Raw genomic sequence first — 16907 nt, forward strand, 5'->3', positions numbered from 1 at the left:
AATGTTTAAAAAAAATTGTACTCGTAATTTTAGTGTTGGAAAATGTGAAGTATCAGTTCATTTGGGACATCATTTGGGAGTCCGGACGCGCTGCACAGCACTAGTCGATTGTTTTTGTTGAAAAATAAATCATACTCTGTTACATTTTGCCTTATTTCACTTAAATTATTAACAAATTGTTAAATCAGTCATAATCACATACAATGAATCTTACGGAGCAGAATCCGTATGGAAATGGCTTATTATTTGCAGGCTTTAATCAGGATCAAGGTATATGCAAACTTACAAATATATGTACATATGTACATGTTGTTTACATATTCACTCACAAAGGCGTGTGTTTTTTTTATTACATATACATATGTACATATATATTGCGTTGCAGGTTGCTTTGCTTGCGCCACAGATACAGGATTTCGGGTGTACAATTGTGATCCACTAAAGGAAAAAGAAAGGCAATATTTTCCCGAAGGTAGTGTCCATGCAGTATAAAAAGTCCCATCACAGTTGACTTTTACCAAACACATTGTCTATTGTCTTATTTTCAGGTGGCCTGAGTCATGTGGAAATGTTATTTCGCTGCAATTATTTGGCATTAGTGGGCGGCGGCATACGACCGTTGTATCCGCCAAACAAAGTCATAGTTTGGGACGATTTAAAAAAGTCTCCGGCCATCTCTTTGGATTTCAACCAGCCAGTACGTGCTGTACGCCTTCGACGAGATCGTATTGTCGTCGTGCTAGAGGGAGTGATTAAGGTCTATACATTTACGCAACAGCCTCAGCAGTTGCACGTATTCGAGACAAGCTCCAATCCCAATGGCCTATGTGTCTTGTGTCCGCATAGCAATAAAAGTTTACTCGCATTCCCTGGCCGACGCACCGGCCATGTCCAAATCGTTGATCTTGCCAATACAGAGCGCGCTCCTTTGGAGGTTGTAGCTCATGAGGCGGCCATCAGTTGCATTGCACTTAATCTGCAGGGCACGCGTCTAGCCACAGCGGGTGAAAAGGGCACACTTATACGGATTTTCGATACGGAGAATGGCAAAATGGTTTCGGAACTGCGACGAGGAAGCAATCATGCAAATATCTATTGCATCAATTTCAATCATCAGTCTAGCATGTTAGTGGTGGCTTCCGACCATGGCACTATACATGTCTTTAATTTATGCGATAATAAACAAAAGGAGTCATCGTTGCCCATCATACCCAAGTATTTTACAAGTCAATGGAGTTTCGTTAAGTTCTCCATACCCCAGGGACCACGGTGTGTTTGTGCCTTTGGTGCCGAACCCAATTCAGTTGTGGGTAAGATCATTTCTTGTTAATACTAAAACGAAGTTTATTTGTACCTTTTCTATTAATCCATTTTCCAGCTATTTGCGCCGATGGTCATTACTATAAATTCCTATTTAATAATAAGGGCGAATGTAGTCGTGACACTTGCACGCAATTCCTGGAACTTCAAGATGATGAATCATAAAGCTCCATTAACCTGATCAATTGTTCTATATCCTTATACCCGTTACCCCCCCTTTCTATATTTCTCTATGGAAATGTGTTATACAATATTACAATTAAGCATGCTTTAATCATACGTTAAACAAACTCCGAGTTCATATATTAAAAAATAGAAGTAGTTAATCCTTTTACACATTGCTTTTGTTTTCCTCGAGCATGTAAATTTCATTGTCCAAAAATATTGTATAAGAATGGTAAAGCTGTTGGCCAAATATCAAAACATTTGGACCAGCCCAGCGTTCGCGTTTCAAACTGGAATCCTTCCAATGATGCTATAAGCTTTAGAGCCAACATTTTGTAAGCCTTTGGTTCGAATCGCGCAATCAATGAACCGAATTGTCCATTTGAAGAATATTGATTAAACATATTTGTCCTTCTTTACTGTTACTGTACAACTAAATATTTTATGTTTATTGTTCGCAAATATCACTGGAATGAAGGTGTAAAGTATTACAGGTGCGTTGTGTTGTGCTCCTCGAATGCCAAATTGGTGGCACCACCTGCAGCTCTTGCCCCATTCTGATCCTGTGATCTTGGCGCAAAGTCACTTTGCTGCAAATGAATGATCTTTGCCTGCTGCTGTGAACTGATAGGCACATGAAGGTTCTGCAAATTATCCATATTGATTACGTTCGCCGGCGTCTGATTCTGTTCCATAGTTGATGACTTCGGAGACTTAAGAGCTGCTTGCTTATGAAATAAATTCATATCTGATTTCTTTGAAAAATGTGCTTCAATCTCCTATAAAAACGTAGACAAGTTAATAATGCGAAGAACTCAACTTTCTAAGGACTACTTACTCCCAGGGAACGTCCTTCGGTTTCGGGCAGAGAAAAGTATAGAACTATGGTGCCAAAAAACGCCACACTGGCATAAAAGGCAAATGTTCCCTGCAAAGTTAAGGCGCCTACCATGGACAAAAATAGTTTATTGGATAGGAAACCAAATATATAACCAACTCCACCAGCAAATCCAGAGGCACTGTTGCGTATTTCAGCGGGAAAGACTTCACCAATTAATATCCATGGAATCATACGTATGCCAAGATGTGAGAAGAAGGCTGACAGCAGCAAAAGAATTAATGGCACCCACACCAAATAGTTGTGCTCCTGTTTGGGCACTTTCAATAATATTTCCTGCACAATTGGTGGTTTATCCGAGGTCGGGGATGAGCTCGGTAATGGCTTTGCGGTGCTGCTGCTCATAATAGGTAACAAAGTGGTTACCTCCTCGTCCCCCCAATGCGGTTCGGTTGTGGTTTCCTCAGTGTCACGCTTTATACGCTCTATGCCAAACAAAGTAGTTGTCTCCATCTCATCTGGCAACAATGTGGTCTCCATTCTCTCCTCTTCCTCCCTTTTGATGGCCTGTTGTTCATTCTCAAATATTTTCGATATATTCGCCTGCGATAAAACATTCTCTTTGGGCAATATGGCTGAGGCATTGACTACCACATTATTGACTGTGAAGCCGGGCACATCGTTCAGAAAATGGGCATAGGTGGCAGTGCCAAAGAAGCACAATCCAGTACCCACAGTAGAAACTAGAACCAGTGGTCTCTTCCCAGTAAAGTGAATAAGTATCACACCCATTATGGTAGCCAACATTTCGGCCACTCCCAACAGAATTGTGGCATGATATTTGTTCATTGGAGCCTTTAACGTATGAAAGATCTGCACAGCGTATGTCTGGAGTGGAGTCTTTCCCGAAAAGTGGCCAGTGAAAAATGTAAAGGAGACCAACATAAAGGGCACCAGAAAACTACGCTTCCTCCACATACGTAAGCGATTCTTAATCGTGCGGCTTTCTCCGGGTGTTATGCCATTTGCTGCCTGCTCCAGGGCTTTTTTGGTAATCAGCTCATCGTAAAGCTGATTGAATTCCGCCTCAATCTTGTGTTCGGGCACCCAACCTCTTAGCCATTGCAATGATTTGACTGCCTCACGAAAACGCTGCTCCCTAATCAACCACACAGGACTCTCCGGGACAAAGCACAAGGCGCACATGGTGATGACTGGAAAGGCGGCACTAACAGCTGCCACACTACGCCAATCCATTAGGGATCCTAGAATGAATTGCACAAAGACTCCGGTGATGACACATGTGGTACCCAAGGCCGATAGAATGCCACGATACTTGGGCTCAGTGATCTCGGCCACATAGGTAAGCACCTGCAACAACAGAAAACATAGAAAACAATTAACGAATTAAATGCAAACCAAATTACACACAGCTTGAAGGTCGCTTCTGAAGTTAACCTAAAGGTCATAGGTGTCATGGCATGACCCAGTGCCAGTCGCAGAGTGAAGTGAAGTTAAGTGTACGAGGAGTTTGCCAAGGCAACAAAAAAAGGCAACGTAGCGTATACTTAATATGCAACAACTGAGTGTGTGTGTTTAATATTACTCATTAAATGCATATTGGTAATTAGGCTGGAAACATGGCCAACACGAACTAGTTGTGGGTGTTTAGCTAAAATCACTAATTCGACCTACATACATACATATATGCAGCAATATCAGGCATTATCATCTGTTTTGATTAACAACTTGATAAAATGGAATCAAATGGGATTTACTACGCTTCTGGAATGTATGTATATGCCAGATCATTGGAACGAATTAATTTTTTGCCAATTTAAACTGTAACCATTATGATTTACCACATGAAAACACTTGCATCTTTAAGTTAGGATGTCTGAAACTTCAAGATGCGAATTCTGCCAATCCTTTTTATATTGTGCGTATTTAATTCTATTCTATGTTGGGAGAGGAATAGAATATTTCGCACTAAATGGCATCGCTATACTCCAGCCAAGATATATGGTCCTCCAAAGAAGCCATTGAATCTGTGCCTTGGTAGTCTTTGTCCACGTGGAATAGAACATGTTAGCTGTCGGACAAAATTCGTAAGTGAAATCAAAGTAAGTTGCCCTCTTAGTGACTAAAATTTAACTTTTATTTTAATTAGTGGGGTCCCGATTGTAAATGGCCGCGCGAAGGTGTGGCTATGAATAAATTTAAAATAACAATTCTTGATATTCACAATCACTTTCGTAAGACCTTCCAGAACAACGTTACCTTAAATTGGCCCGGTGAGAGATATATACCGCCACTATCCTGGGATGATAATCTCAGTCTATTGGCCATGCGTATTAGCAACTTATGTCTTGGGCGAATTTCAGAATATTGTGTAAATTTGCCTGAATATCGCAATGTGGCCGAGAGTTCAGATATCTTAATACAAAGTGGCAGGCCACAAACGAGACATGATTTTAACATGTTCTTAAAAAAATGGTTTGAATACCAAGACGAAACAAATCATTTTGATAATGAAAACTTTCCCTTCAAGGCCACCAATCAAATGAAATTATTTGCAAACTTAGTATTCGATAAGGCCACAAAAGTTGGCTGTGGTCTTTTAGTTAACGGCGATAAATGGTCTTTCACCTGTCTATATGACCAAAAAATATTGCCTGGCCAGCGTTTATACCAGGATTATAAAAAACCCGAAAACGGTAAAAAAAGTGTAAGCTCATCCGATGTTGCAACGACTTTCAATGCTAAAAAAGTGTAACCAAAACAAAAGGCTAATTACCTAATTCATCTACAAATCTTTATAGAAATCCTGCATATATCAATCACAGCTTGATATTTCTTTATATTTTTCCCCTTTGATCTTTAATAAATTGAGAAATGTTTAGACAATGCGACTTATTTAACAAGAATTATAGATGTTCTATGTCGGGATCTTGGGGTTTGGTTTTGGAATAAATTGTCAATTGACTTGGTTAGTTCACGAATCACTTTGGGTCCCGAAATTTATATAAACGGTTGATTCATTATTTCAATTAATTCTTAATAATCAAATTTCTAAATTTTGTCTGAGAAACTCCCAAGTGAGACACATTGGCTCAAAAGTATGAACAAAGAAAAAATTCATTTTGAAACGTTTCCAAAGATTTGAACTTGTTCTAATTTTCATTATTTAAAATACTCGTTTAAATTATAATGATATACCTTTGGCTGCCTCCTAAGCAAAAATGTCAGATGTCAGTAAATAGGAATACCACAATATATCCGGAAATGCCTTTTTTTGTGGCTTTTTAATGGATTTCATTTTATACACATCTATGAATTTCCCACCTACTCAAAAAAGGGGATTAACTCAATACCGGCATAAGACGAAAGCTATGAACAATCAAAGGTTCACGTCTATTAATGCAAATCGAAATCAGCGAAACAAAAGGTGAAAAAAAACTGATGATCATCTTTATCATTGAAAAAAATAACAATAAATTTCAGTCCCCCACATTGTCTGCCCTTGCCAAGGTCATCCATTTGATGCATGTAGATTCCCACATTCCCAGTAGATATTAATTGAATTTAGGGTTTGATTTTGGTTTTGGATTTGAATTAACTTACCGGCGCCTCCATCAAACCGCCGCCGAGACCAGCCAAGCATAAAGCCGCATACAAATGCTCCGTACGCGTTGAAAAGTGAAACATTAACCAGGCAGCCAGCATCGGCAGGTTGACAAACTAAAAGCAACAACAACAAAATGATCAACATAATTGCATAATAAAATCAACAACCAAAAAAAACAAACAAACAAAAAGAGTCACGCGGATCATTTCCAGTTCAGTGTGTCAATGTTGCATGTGGCGGAAGATAGATGGATTACAGATGATTGCGGTTAAGTGCGCGCACACACACACACACACACACACATGCCCCTACACCTTGAGTATACACACCTGCATAGCCCTCCGTTTACCTAGAGGCTGGGTGAACAAACCCGAGAAGAGACAACCCAATGGCACGCAAATCAAATTTATCGAACCTATCAAAAAACAAAAAAATTGTAAATTATACAATTGAATGAGCCACGTGTATTGTGAACACTTGTGAGTATGTACTTACTAAACCAGGATATTTCATCTTTATTAAGAACTATATCACTATTGGGATCGCTTCGTCCTTCACCACCTTGAATGGCTGGTATCACAATTGTTGGAAAGCCCAAAGTCATGCCATAGCCTTAATACGCGAAATATGATATCGAATCACAATTATATATTCAAAATATATTTATATACCTATATAGCTACATATATACAGTGGCGGACATTTGAAAGAGTCTACAAGTAAATACATTTTATCGGAACGAAATACATAAAAGAATATGGAGAAAGGACTCCTGAGAAGTGTCACACAAAAGTTCTATCTTAATGGGAGTCCAATTTTAATGATAATGGCCTCATTTGAATGGAAATTTTAACTACATTTCTGATGTTAAAGAAAATTGGTTCTTTTAAATCAATTTGCTTAGTTTAAGAAGTTTTTTTCTTAAGTTTCTCTTACCGATTTCAGACTTCATTTCGGTAAATGAATAAAAAAAAAATTCAATCTAATCAAAGACAAAAGGACGAAAAGTGATCTACATTGAATAAAAATCTAAAAAAAGTAGTGGTAATGGACACCCCAAAAGAGTAAGTATTAGGGATGAAACTTTGAAACAAAAATCCTTCTCAATAAGGAAACATAAATTAAGAACATGAATTAAAATGCGAACCCTATAAACGAAGCGAAATTCCGAGTGCCACTGTATATATGTATGTAGAGAACTTGCGAATGAAATTAGTATTTGACATGTTTTCGAAATGATATTTATGTTAAAGTTATTAATTTTTGTTTCTCTTTATTTAACCAGTTTCATTCCAAGTTTATTTAAAATTTAAAATGGCATTGCGAGTATTTACCGAAGAGCAATATGTTCTTAATACTAACAGCTATAAACTGTGGTAAGGCCCGTCGAAAATTGCTAACTTCCACATCGTTAACGATCGCCGAAGTGCGACGATTAATATTATTATTGTTATGGCCATTTAGCATAAACAAAGGACGATCGTTCACAGATCTAGAAGCAATTTAATAAAAAGTTAAATGAAATACATTTAGTTAGCAAATCAAATTAAAACACTTTGCTGTAGTATAGTTAAAATTTGCATAGTTTTTAGTTATGTTGTTGGATTTTTACCCATTTTTTTCAGCTGTTGCAGCAACTGTTGTTGCCGTTGACTTGCCATTGCCATTGCCATTCAACATTGTGGCAAATGTGGCACTCGCACGAGGCGTTTGTCTTTAGTTTTGACTATTTGTTCAAGTGTTGAGTTCTGTCGAGTTATAAATGATTTGTTTGACGTTTTCACTGGCTGCTGCTGCTGATGAATTGGCTAAGCATCAATTCTAATTTTCATTATAACTATTCATTGTTAACACCTGACTTTGACTTTGACTCTGTGGGTGCAAGCAAATAGATAAGTGAATACATTTGTTGAAATCAATTCACAATGCACTTAGCAGCATGACGAGAAGATGGAACAATTATCTACCAAATTGATTTGAAATTTTACATTAAATGTTCAAGTTTACTATTTTTTGGCGGAATCCTAGAAACCCTTATTCAAATTCATATGAGATAGTAAGAGGTTTCTGTTTTATAATAGAAACAAAGCTTATTTTCTCGTTGACTAAAATGTTTAAAAAATAAAATAACATTCATTATTAGTTGACATTGATGGGGAATATATAACAATTGTAAGTTTTCACTCCATGGAAGCGGTAGCCCTTGGCTAGGGGGGGCAATATACATATGTGTGAAAATATACAAAAAATTTAAAACATTTTAAAACAAGTTGTTTTTCAAATTGTTTTATATTTGTATAATTAGAAGGGTGGGCAAAATTAAACCTTTACGGTTATGATTTATTATTATGATTTAACTTTTAAATTAAATAAGAGAATCGATTTAATGTTGTTAATAATTACATAAATTCATTAAACTTTCAAGTCCATCACTTATAATGGAAGACCTGAATGTTATAATTTAGCGGACATACGGTGCGTATGAGTTATGCTTGTCTAAATGATAAATAAATGAATCCAAAGTTTAGTTTTATAGATGAGTTTGCCCTCCATTAACAAGAGGCTTATAATTGTTTTTTTTTTTTTTTTTTTTTTGTTAAAGCTAAAATTAATTATATAGTTTTCATTTCTTTTTGTTGGCCAAAATTTATTCGGAATTCAAAAAACCTCGTCATGCAGCTGCTTTCTTTGCAAAGTCTTTTGCCATTATTCAAGCTTATTTATTATGCGTTTGCGATCGTTCAGTTGGAGTTTAATTATTATTTATTTATATTTTGTTCGTCGTTGACACAAATTAATGTTACGTGCGATTGTGTATATAATTTGCATATTTTATACACAAATTTGAAGTTCTCTTTTGGCTTAAAAGGGTTTGAATTAAGAAAACAACCTGAAAATATGTGCAGGGGAAGGGAGAAAATTGAATTTATTGATGGTTTAACACTTTAACTAGTTTGGATCTTTATTTTTTTTTCTGTTTTTTTTTTTTCTTTTTTTAATTTGAATTAATTTCACGCACTTGTTGGCGAACTGTACGAAGCGCCGCACTTTAACCGACTGAGACCTCACTCTCACTCACTCTTGGAGCAAGTGGAGAGGCTCAACACCTTTCACAACTTGTTGTTGCGGTTATAAATATTAATTATGTTTATTTTGTCGATTTTTTCGGTGTTGTGTTTTTGTTTCTCCGTTGATCTTCTCTTGTTGATTTTATTTTGTATTTCTTTTGAGTGTTTTTTTTCTTTTCGAAATAAATTTGCTGGTGTTTTTCTCCTAGAAAACTGGTTTCTCACTTTCTCAATCTCAATTCTCAGAATGCCATTTACGTTTAGTTTACACTTTAAGCCAAAAGAGCTACACACTAAAGGGCTACAACAAGAAGGGGCGGAAGTCCCCACTACCCCCAACCTGAATTCGAAGTGGGTTAAAAGATTGTCATCGTTAAGGGCGGAACGGCGTGGATTGCGTGCAGCGGCCGAAATGCATTATCCAAAGGTTGAGTCCCTTGGAGGTAATTTACACAGAATTTGTTTAAATAAACTTATAATACACAAAAAATATTGTTAGTTTTTTTAATTTTCCGTCACGTTAGACGCACGTTTTCTTCATTTCATTTCAATTGATACGTTTCCCAATTAGTTTTCAGTTACTTTTTTATTTCTGTAGCTGCGCGTGAAACGAAAATTTCATCTGTGCCTTTTGTACGTTAGAAACGAACTGAAACTGATTCATTCATTCAAGCTTGGAGCTCTCTTGTTAAGCTTGGTTTACAGAAGCGTCGCTGTCGCTGCCGCTGTCGACGTAACCAGAAGCAAACCAACAAAAAAGAAGAAAAAAAACAGCTGCAGTCAATACGATACAAAACTCTTATTAGGCCAAAGCTTATTGCATTGTATTGGCGGTTCTTGTTGATTGTTGTTGTTGTTGGTGTTGCAAATGTCAAACGTGGCAGCAACACATTTGGTAATAACAATGCTTTGACCAATTTATAATGCAGTAGCAGAAAGAACACAGCCAATGGAAAAAAAACAAACATCCAAGTTCATTAAGAAATACAAAATACAAGATGACAATTGAGATATACAAAAAAATCAAAAAACATTTATATTGAAGGTTGTTTTGAGGAATAACGAACTCACTTCTGCAGTCCTGAATTGATCAATAATGTAATCTATTATTGGTTTAAACTATTTATGTTTAGCATTATAGAATTCTTTCTTACAAAGCATTCAACGATTTGGAATCTCTTCACCCTACGCTCAACGCCTTATTTGGGGTCAAATAATACGTATACGCTCAGTGTGGCAGGTAAAATAATAACATTCAGGACAATTATGAATTCAATAAAAATGTTTAATGTAAAATATATTTATTTTTGATTTCAATTTTAAAATTATGGTTTTTTTTCCTGTGAAATCATAAATTTCTTTTTAATAATAAGAAGTAAATTTGAGCAAAGATGCGAGATGGGTTAAGTGATTTTCATTACTAAACAAAAAGATAAAATATTTGCAAACGATTTCAAGTTGGAGGATTTCACGAAATTGTTTCTGGAACATCTTCCAGTAGCAATAAACATTTGTCAACAAAACGTTAATATAAAAATGTTAAACCGGTTATTTGTTCTTTTTTATACTCTTGCGAAAAGAGTATAAACAACTTGGCCAGAAGGTTACAATGCAAAGGCAATATAAATGTAAATATGTATGTAAATAATATATTCCTGATCATGAAAATGAGCTGAATTAACAAGCAGAATCATATAGTATGTTTAGTCTGTCTTTTTGCTGAATTTCTGGGTCTCTCACCCCACGAATATTTCCAATTGTAGAGTATTGACCTATTAATAATGAGTTTTTGTGTAAAAGAAAAAAGTATTAACACAATCTATAGACACGTAGTTCAGAATCAAGTTGAACTAAAAATTTTAAACCAAATTGAATAACATTTTCAATTGGAATGCGAATAGGTTTAGGTTGTTCTATGGAAACTAGTGAAGCGAGACGAGTTGACTAGTATGTATCTGTTAGACTTCTCTTTGTAAATCAAAACTAAATCACTTGTGCGGATATTCATAGTGAGTTCTAAATTGTTGTATTTGTAATTTAATTGTTTAACAAAGCTCTCGACTACTTGCAAACTGAATACCCCTGCTGAATGATTGAGTAAAAGATGGAATTAGACCCAGAACGAGATAGACTGAAACATACCTGGCACTATTAGAATTTTATCAGAATTATTTTCAGAATTATGTAATTAAATTTGCTTCAACGCATTTTTCCTATGATTATCCGAAATTCCAGTAAAGTTGTTAAGTGCTTACTAAGCTTGACAAAATCAACAATAATGCTCTACATATAAATAATTGTTAACAACATAGCTTCTGACTCATTTTCACATATTTGTCCTAAAAATTACGAGAATTAAGCAATTTGTTTTGGAATAAACTTCGCGCTAATATCACTTAACAATTCAAATAGACAAGATAAGCATTGGGTGTGAAATAATAATTGAATTTGTAATTGAAAAAAAGTATACTTACATATAAGTTTCTAGACATGGGTAGCAAATTATTAGAGCAATGAACTTGTCTTAAAAATGATAAGATTTTCAAAATCCCCAAACATAAATGGCTTATCAGCATCTTAAATATTTATTTCAACCGTTGTGAGTCTTTGTTCCCGCTACCCCAAAATCGGCTAATTCTGAATGCAATTCGATTCTAGCAAAAATAAAAAAAATTGTTTGAAAACAAGTTTCCGTTACAAAAACTAATGTAAAAATGTTTCCGCTCGTCTCTCGCATGCCGATCGAAGGTCATGGGATACAGAAAACATTTTTGTATTTAAAAATTAGCGTATTTGTTGTTGTTGCTTTTACATCACACGTGATCATTGTCGTCGGCAGTGATTTATGTTTATTGTAAACTTTTTCTCCTAATTGTAGCAGCAGTGTCTGTCACTTTACAAACATTTTCTCAGTTTTACCCAACAATTAACGGAAATGCGAAATTTAAATAATTTAAATCATCAGGCGATTATATAAGTGCAAAACTCAACACAACACAACACAAAACACACGCACACAGAATTTACTTGTATTTTTAATAATGTATAATGTTTCTTACATTGCTGGAACTTGACGGCTTATATTGCGGCGCAGTCTAGCCTCAGCCATTTTCGCCTATTTATTAATTATTTTCCCTCTTTGAGAACTAATCAACTTTATCCATGCGTTGATCTCGATATCTGTCAGTTAACTGAAGACTATATTTAAACAATTTTCACTCGCCCTAGGAAAAAAAACGATGTATTTCTTATACACAGTCCAAAAATCGTAATAAAACTTTGTTTAACAAATTAGCTTTTCTTTGTTAATTGTTTAGATCAATATGGGCTTAGACGTATAAGGTAGTAGGATGCGGCCTGTGCTTGGTACAAAAGAGTTTTTTTCCAACAAGCAATAAGTTTTGTAATTATTTAAAGTTTAATTCAATTAGTTTATCAAAATAAAAATATTTAAAGACTGTTTATAACTGTTGTTTTTGGTTTTAAATTAGGCGCACTAAATGATATTATCGATAACACTGCATTAGAGGTGGGCAATTAAAAAGCGATTTCCCATTGCGCTGTTTACCATCTCCAATTTGTTGTTCACCTGGCGGCCTACAAAAATCATATGTTTCCTTTGCCGCGTTTTCTGCGTACGTGAAAAACGTGCCGAATTTATATTTGTTAATAAATTAATTAACTATTTTCAATTAACAGCAATTGTCAACTTTGCGAGAAGTCTAAGCAAAATGTCCACTCCACCAAAACGCTCTACTCCTGCACGAATTGGCACCCACAATGGAACTTTTCATTGCGATGAAGTTGTAGCCTGTTTTATGCTTCAACAGCTACCGGAATATGAGAATGCTGAAATCTTTCGCAGTCGTGACGTCGAAGTCTTAAGGGAGACTTGCGATATAATTGTGGATGTGGGTGGAGAATATGATCATGAAAAGAAATGGTACGATCACCATCAGAAACCCTTTCAGGAAACACTGCACAGCCTGCATCCGGAAGTTAGTAAGGATTTTGATATACGGTAAATTTTAACCGTTAGCCCACATCGTCCACGCAATAATATTGAACTTCCATCCGATTTCAGACTTAGCAGCGCTGGGCTTGTTTATAGCCATTATGGCGAGCGTGTGCTCCAAAGAATTCTAGAAAAGCAGCATCAAAAGCAATTATCGCCGAGAAATCTCCAGTTGGCGTTTGTGCAAATTTATAGAAATTTTATTTCCGAATTGGATGCCATAGACAATGGAGTACCCATGTTTGAGGGTGGTGAACCACGCTATAAGATTTCCACCCACATCTCTGCACGCATTGGCCGCTTGAATCCATCGTGGCAAGATAAAGATGTTGACATAGAGCAACGTTTTAAGCACGCCATGGAAGTAGCAGGTAAAGAATTCGTGCAGGACGTTTTGGAAGTGTGTTGCTCTTGGCTGGCGGCCAGAGACTATGTCCGGGAGGCTTTAGAGAATGCGAAAACCGTTTATCCAAGTGGAGAGATCCTTCTGCTAAGCACATTTTGTCCGTGGAAGGCACATTTGGCTGATCTTGAGAAGGAATATAATATAGAAGGGCTGCCCAAATTGGTAATATTTAACGACGGACAAAGTTGGCGAGTGGCTGGCGTTCCTGTGAGCCCAAGTAGTTTCTTAGGACGCAAATTTCTGCCTTCTGCTTGGCGAGGACTACGAGACGACGAGCTAAGCGAAAAGGCCGGCATAAAAGATTTGGTATTTGTCCATCATACTGGATTCATAGGTGGCACCAAAACTAGAGAGGCAGCCTTGGCCATGGCCAAGAAGAGCATTGAATGGCCGGAGGAAGCTCAATAAATTGTTAGCAAATAGTATAAATCATATTAATAAAAAGAACGTTTTACAAATAACAAAATACAGAACTAGAATTATTTTTCTAATTAAGGCGCACAATTTAAATAAAAGTTTACTGAATGAGATGAAGAGGCAATTTTATATGTCCTGGTACCTGAACAAATTTTATTTGTTTTTTTTTTTTCGTATATATAAATGTGTACTCTCTTTACTTGCAACCACATCTAATCCATGCGCGTCTTGAGCGATCTCTCCGTAATCTTATCCTTTTCGATGACATAAACCGTTGCACCCCAACCACTCATAGCATCACGATCAAAGGCATTTACCATTGATTGAGAGATCACTTCGAATAGTTGATCGGGATCCAAGTCCGGACGCCACAGAGTCTCACACATGCCATACAACTGTTCCGCACAAGTTCCAGCCACCACAAAGTCATCCGGCTCATTGGGGCATCCAATTAAATCCATGTTGCAAATAAAGGGTTTCAGGGTCTTCGGGTCAAGACCAGCTACCACTGGCTCTACAAAGTATGGTCCAAAACGGTGCTCGTAAAGAAAACTGGAAAGCATTGCGGAAAAAGGTTTTGGAGCCATCTCACGATTCTCGCGCGTCTCGTACAGATTCTTGCGGAACATTAAACGATCCCGGACCGTCAGTATGTCTGTCTGGAGTCCCGTCAATCCAAGGAACATACGAGGAGCGACGTGAAATACCTTCTTGAAATCTGTGGAAATCGTTTGGGCTTGGACTCCAAAGCGATGGTCAGTGGCTATGGCCACACACTCCTTGCCTCGCATGGCCACAACACATCCTCCATTATACGACAAGATTGACATCTCGGCTCCTTCTTTAATTAATTTTTACGTTAGAAAATATGAAATTTTGTTGCAGTAAATGAAACGCCGCTAGAGAAGATGACTTTTTGTTTCTTAGCCAAGCCTTGCCGGACTGTTTGTGGAAAAGTAAATCAAGGTGGCAATACTTTCAACCTCAAGCAGTGTTGCAAACGTTTAACGAAAAATAAAAAATACAATTTATTATTTATTTTGCTAAATTAACTGAAATTTTCATTGAAGTCATTCACTTTAGACTACAAAATTCAGATAAAAGTATTTTTGGGGGAAAACGGGTAACATTTTTTCAAAATTTTCTTCTTATCCTGCTTAACCCTGGACACATGGACGTCCTTATTTTTAGAATTTTAAAATAGTGGCAATAAGACAAAAATAGCGTCGAAACGTCTAAAATAAGGGTAAAAAAAATTGTGTAAAATACACAAATTTTGTTAAATTCTCGATATTTTTGCTTTAAAAAAACTCAATGATTCACGTGGAGCCAGCCGTATGTAATCTTTTTGTATAAACCGCTGTCAATCGACGTCGACAGCAGCAAAAACAGCAACAACGAGGACAAAGTCAATCTATTGAAGCGGCGCAGCTTGCACAACAATAAGAACAAAAGTGTGACAAGGGTACAAAAGGGTGTGAAAATGGCTGAGATGGTAGTGGAGGATCGCTCCACAGCGCCCAAACGTTTCTTCTGCCACATGTGCAATGTGGAGATCAACATTCCAAATGCCGATTTCACATGCCCTCTGTGCTCCAATGGCTTTGTGGAGGAGCTGCCGGCAAATGCCGCTACACCCGCAGCATCAGCTTCATCCGGAGAAGTTGCGTCGACCAGCAGCAGTAGCAGCTCGGCGTCGGGTGGTTCATTGTCATCGCAGTCAAATATGGAGTCATTGAGGAACGATATTGTCTCATTGTTAAACATGAGAAATGTCCCCAATTTGGAGATAACTATCGAACCAAATCGTCGGCAGGGTAACGTTTTGCATTTGGGAGGCTTCGGTGGACCATCAGGTAGCAATAGCCAAACTGGTGGGCTCACAGCTGGTGGACGAGTGCTTCCTGCGAGTATGGATCGATTAGACAATGTTTTGTTTGATTTTCTGCAGAGTTTGCCCTTGGCTGGCGCCACCGCGGAGATAGTGACTGGACCCGGTGGCGGCAGTGGTGGCAATTCCCATATGTTCTTTATGGGTAATCCGGGTGACTATGCCTGGGGTCGCGAAGGGCTTGATACGATTGTGACGCAAATGCTCAATCAAATGGAGACATCTGGACCGCCACCACTTTCCGCTCAACGCATTCAGGAAATACCAAATGTCCAAATTAGTCGCGACGAAGTTGAAAAGAAAATGCAGTGCTCCATCTGTTGGGATGACTTCAAACTAGACGAAACGGTACGAAAATTGCCCTGCTCGCATCTATATCATGAGAATTGCATAGTGCCATGGTTAAATTTGCACAGCACTTGCCCCATTTGCCGGAAATCATTGGCCAACGTAGACGGCAGTGATGGCAGCGGCAGCAACGACGAAAATGAAGAAGAGAACTATTACATTGATGGGGGCAGTGGAAGTGGCAGCAATTCGACAACGGCAACTGACACTACTGCCAATAATACCAGCAATTCACATCAGAGTCCAGCTAATCCCGCCCAGCAACAGCAGCAGCAATCATCGTCGCGGAATAATGTTTTCACCTTTGACGATGACAATATGTTTCTCGACTAGGAGTGCAGTAAAACGATATTTTCCCCCAAATACACATGTGCCGTATATATAAATATATATATATGCACATATCTATAATAGTTTCTCTCACGCTTAATTTTGTTAATGTTTCAAACAATAATAATAACGACGATAAATTTGACGAAATCCCGTAAAAAAAGTTACGAGATTTTTTACATACATAAAATTGTATTTCTTATATTAGATATTCATAGATACAATATACATACATATATACAATTTATTTATATGCATTGTACATACATAGGTACTACATATAGTAAAGCTCTAACACTTTGAAAATCGGTAAAATAAATTGCAACAATTATAAATAATATGACTTAAGTACAACATGTAATGCTGTTGTCTGTGGCATAATTTAAGACCACAAAAATTCTTTAAATAAACGAATTGTAACTATTTTTTCTTGTTTCTCTATCAGAAGAACAAAATGGAAAGTTCCAATAGCTGCTCGCCA

At 37.1% G+C, this 16907-nt stretch overlaps 5 protein-coding genes across 9 annotated transcripts; 3 read left to right on the forward strand and 2 right to left on the reverse strand.

Moving 5' to 3' along the window:
- Nucleotides 1–69: 69 nt before the first annotated feature.
- LOC137585798 (WD repeat domain phosphoinositide-interacting protein 3) lies at nucleotides 70–1923 on the forward strand. The gene is made up of 4 exons (XM_068301746.1): nucleotides 70–270; nucleotides 386–472; nucleotides 549–1310; nucleotides 1379–1923. Exons 1-4 carry the CDS (start codon nucleotides 204–206, stop codon nucleotides 1483–1485), a joined length of 1023 nt encoding a protein of 340 aa, XP_068157847.1. The 5' UTR covers nucleotides 70–203; the 3' UTR covers nucleotides 1486–1923.
- Nucleotides 1574–12200, reverse strand: LOC137585796 (facilitated trehalose transporter Tret1). Of its 5 annotated transcripts, none has more exons than XM_068301742.1 (8): nucleotides 9602–9669; nucleotides 7564–7823; nucleotides 7286–7443; nucleotides 6447–6563; nucleotides 6281–6366; nucleotides 5948–6064; nucleotides 2324–3694; nucleotides 1574–2264 (listed from the first exon to the last, which is right to left on the reverse strand). In XM_068301742.1, the coding sequence occupies exons 2-8, from the start codon at nucleotides 7629–7631 to the stop codon at nucleotides 1974–1976; spliced, it is 2208 nt and encodes a 735-aa protein (XP_068157843.1). In that variant the 5' UTR covers nucleotides 7632–7823; nucleotides 9602–9669; the 3' UTR covers nucleotides 1574–1973. The 5 variants fall into 5 exon arrangements, with proteins under 5 accessions (XP_068157843.1, XP_068157842.1, XP_068157841.1 ...); XM_068301741.1 differs by having other exon boundaries at nucleotides 9360–9642; XM_068301740.1 differs by having other exon boundaries at nucleotides 8842–9642.
- Nucleotides 12201–12613: 413 nt separating this feature from the next.
- LOC137584446 (MYG1 protein C27H6.8) lies at nucleotides 12614–13906 on the forward strand. Its single transcript, XM_068299841.1, has 3 exons — nucleotides 12614–12654; nucleotides 12719–13040; nucleotides 13104–13906. Exons 1-3 carry the CDS (start codon nucleotides 12630–12632, stop codon nucleotides 13846–13848), a joined length of 1092 nt encoding a protein of 363 aa, XP_068155942.1. The 5' UTR covers nucleotides 12614–12629; the 3' UTR covers nucleotides 13849–13906.
- An 84-nt stretch (nucleotides 13907–13990) lies between these two features.
- Prosbeta3 (proteasome subunit beta type-3) lies at nucleotides 13991–14812 on the reverse strand. The gene has a single exon (XM_068299843.1). The coding sequence runs from the start codon at nucleotides 14685–14687 to the stop codon at nucleotides 14070–14072; it is 618 nt and encodes a 205-aa protein (XP_068155944.1). The 5' UTR covers nucleotides 14688–14812; the 3' UTR covers nucleotides 13991–14069.
- A 101-nt stretch (nucleotides 14813–14913) lies between these two features.
- Iru (E3 ubiquitin-protein ligase Iruka) lies at nucleotides 14914–16849 on the forward strand. The gene has a single exon (XM_068299842.1). It carries the CDS (start codon nucleotides 15341–15343, stop codon nucleotides 16427–16429), a length of 1089 nt encoding a protein of 362 aa, XP_068155943.1. The 5' UTR covers nucleotides 14914–15340; the 3' UTR covers nucleotides 16430–16849.
- Nucleotides 16850–16907: the final 58 nt, after the last annotated feature.

Source organism: Drosophila tropicalis, unplaced genomic scaffold (assembly GCF_018151085.1).
Source record: "Drosophila tropicalis isolate 14030-0801.00 unplaced genomic scaffold, ASM1815108v1 contig_878, whole genome shotgun sequence".
NCBI lineage: Eukaryota > Metazoa > Arthropoda > Insecta > Diptera > Drosophilidae > Drosophila > Drosophila tropicalis.